At 45.2% G+C, this 1,850-nt stretch overlaps 1 protein-coding gene across 1 annotated transcript in view; it reads left to right on the top strand.

Annotated features, from left to right (window-relative positions):
- The first annotated feature begins 976 nt into the window (after nucleotides 1-976).
- LOC107108575 (protocadherin-23-like) overlaps nucleotides 977-1,850 on the top strand; it is a 66,314-nt gene continuing 65,440 nt past the window's right edge. The window contains exon 1 of the mRNA XM_015409031.1: nucleotides 977-1,082. Within this exon, the coding sequence (XP_015264517.1) occupies nucleotides 977-1,082 (106 nt within the window). The remainder of the gene's footprint in view (nucleotides 1,083-1,850) is intronic.

Genomic DNA, 1,850 nt, shown 5'->3' with positions numbered 1-1,850 from the left:
ACTGGCCGCAATTAGAAGGATAGTTGTCATTGTGCACAAAGTAGCATGTTTTGATGAAGAGTTGTTACACAGAAGAGCATTAGTCCCTGTAGGCAGATCTACAGAGAAACAGTGAAATCACATTAGAAAATATCATGATGACTGAAGAACCTATTTGTAGACAACATTTCTGGTAAAGACTTTGTCAGAATGGGGTAGTAGTCTTCCTTGCTGGGGTTCATCAATGACATGAACTCTTGAGATCCTAGAAGTGACGTACCCATGAGAAAGCCACATAAAGTTGTCCATGTGCGAAAACAGCTGCAAGTTTTCGTCTCTGGCCTGAAAGTTACTTGTCTGAGCAAGTGGTCGTTGTGTGTGCCCTGTGAGAGAACAGGTGTCGAGGGAAGTGGGGGGGCAAGGTCAGAGGTAGTCGTAGAGGTCAGGACAGAAGTGACATGGAGGTAGAAGAGGAATGTGGCCATATGAGTACTTGTGCTAAAAACAGTGGGAGTTGTTAATTGGCATCCAACAGAAGGCGTGGTGGCAGTGTGTTGTTGGTGTTTGTTGTGGGCCAGGAGGTAGAGGCAGTAAAGGTATGCCTAAGCAGTGGGTAGTGGCTGGCTAGGGTATATGCATTCAGAACATCGTGGCCGCAATTAGAAGGATAGTTGTCATTGTGCACAAAGTAGCATGTTTTGATGAAGAGTTGTTACAAGAAGAGCATTAGTCCCTGTAGGCAGATCTACAGAGAAACAGTGAAATCACATTAGAAAATATCATAATGACTGAAGAACCTATTTGTAGACAACATTTCTGGTAAAGACTTTGTCAGAATGGGGTAGTAGTCTTCCTTGCTGGGGTTCATCAATGACATGAACTCTTGAGATCCTAGAAGTGACGTACCCATGAGAAAGCCACATAAAGTTGTCCATGTGCGAAAACAGCTGCAAGTTTTCGTCTCTGGCCTGAAAGTTACTTGTGATGGGAAACCATCATGGTGGTCTCAGGCAGTGATACAATGGTGCTTTTCTTCTCTAAGGAAAGGGCTGTGGAGATTAGGAAGGTCAACAGTGTTGCAACTTGTATAAGTGCAGTGGAAGGTGCGTGACCCACCAAAGATGTGGAAACTCTGTCAGTTTTAAGCCAAAATTGTTGGCTGAGTGTAGGAATAATTGGTAGATCACGGCTCTGTTCAATATATAATGTGTCAGGTGGTGGACACAGCGCAAGTGGTGGTTCACAGGAGCCCAATATGGGCCCATGGGTATGTTTTTTAGGACGGTGGGGTAGTGCAAGAGATGGGTGAAGTGAATAAGAGCATCAGTTTTAAATGAGACAACAGAAAGAGCTGGAGGGCAAGTGCACTGGCTTGCGGAAGGGGGCTTGGGTGGATAGCAGAAGATTGAAGGAGTGGAAAGAGGAGGGAGTAGAATCTCAGATTATTGTAAAAGAACTAAATTATATCTGATTGATTTAGGAGGAGGAGGAACGAAAGAACTTATTTCCCTCACAGGAACTACTATCCCCCCTTCTGTCATAGAATCATTGAATAATACCAACCACTCCTGGTCACATTTGATAGTGTACCTGTCTGAGGTCCCACCCCTCCTCAAACCCACCCTCTCCAGGCTCCACACCTGAAATCTCAGGAATTTCCGTACCTAAAGTTGGCAACTTTATCTCCTCCCCTCTCAGCAGCCTCATCCTAGGCAAAGTTCTGTCTTTCTCATTAGTGTGGGCAAAGCAGCTTACTTCATTTTCCTTTTCTGCTTTGTGATCCGTACAGCAACCCTGCAAGGTAGGTTAGGCAGAAAACCAGTGGCTGATCCGAAATCACCCAGGCATCTTCCATAGGGAGGCTCCTGCTG

The sequence above is a fragment of the Gekko japonicus genome, unplaced genomic scaffold, assembly GCF_001447785.1.
Source record: "Gekko japonicus isolate JY-2015 unplaced genomic scaffold, Gekko_japonicus_V1.1 scaffold24, whole genome shotgun sequence".
Lineage (NCBI taxonomy): Eukaryota > Metazoa > Chordata > Lepidosauria > Squamata > Gekkonidae > Gekko > Gekko japonicus.
The sequence above is the reverse complement of the archived record's forward strand: the minus strand, read 5'-3'. Positions and strand labels throughout refer to the sequence as shown.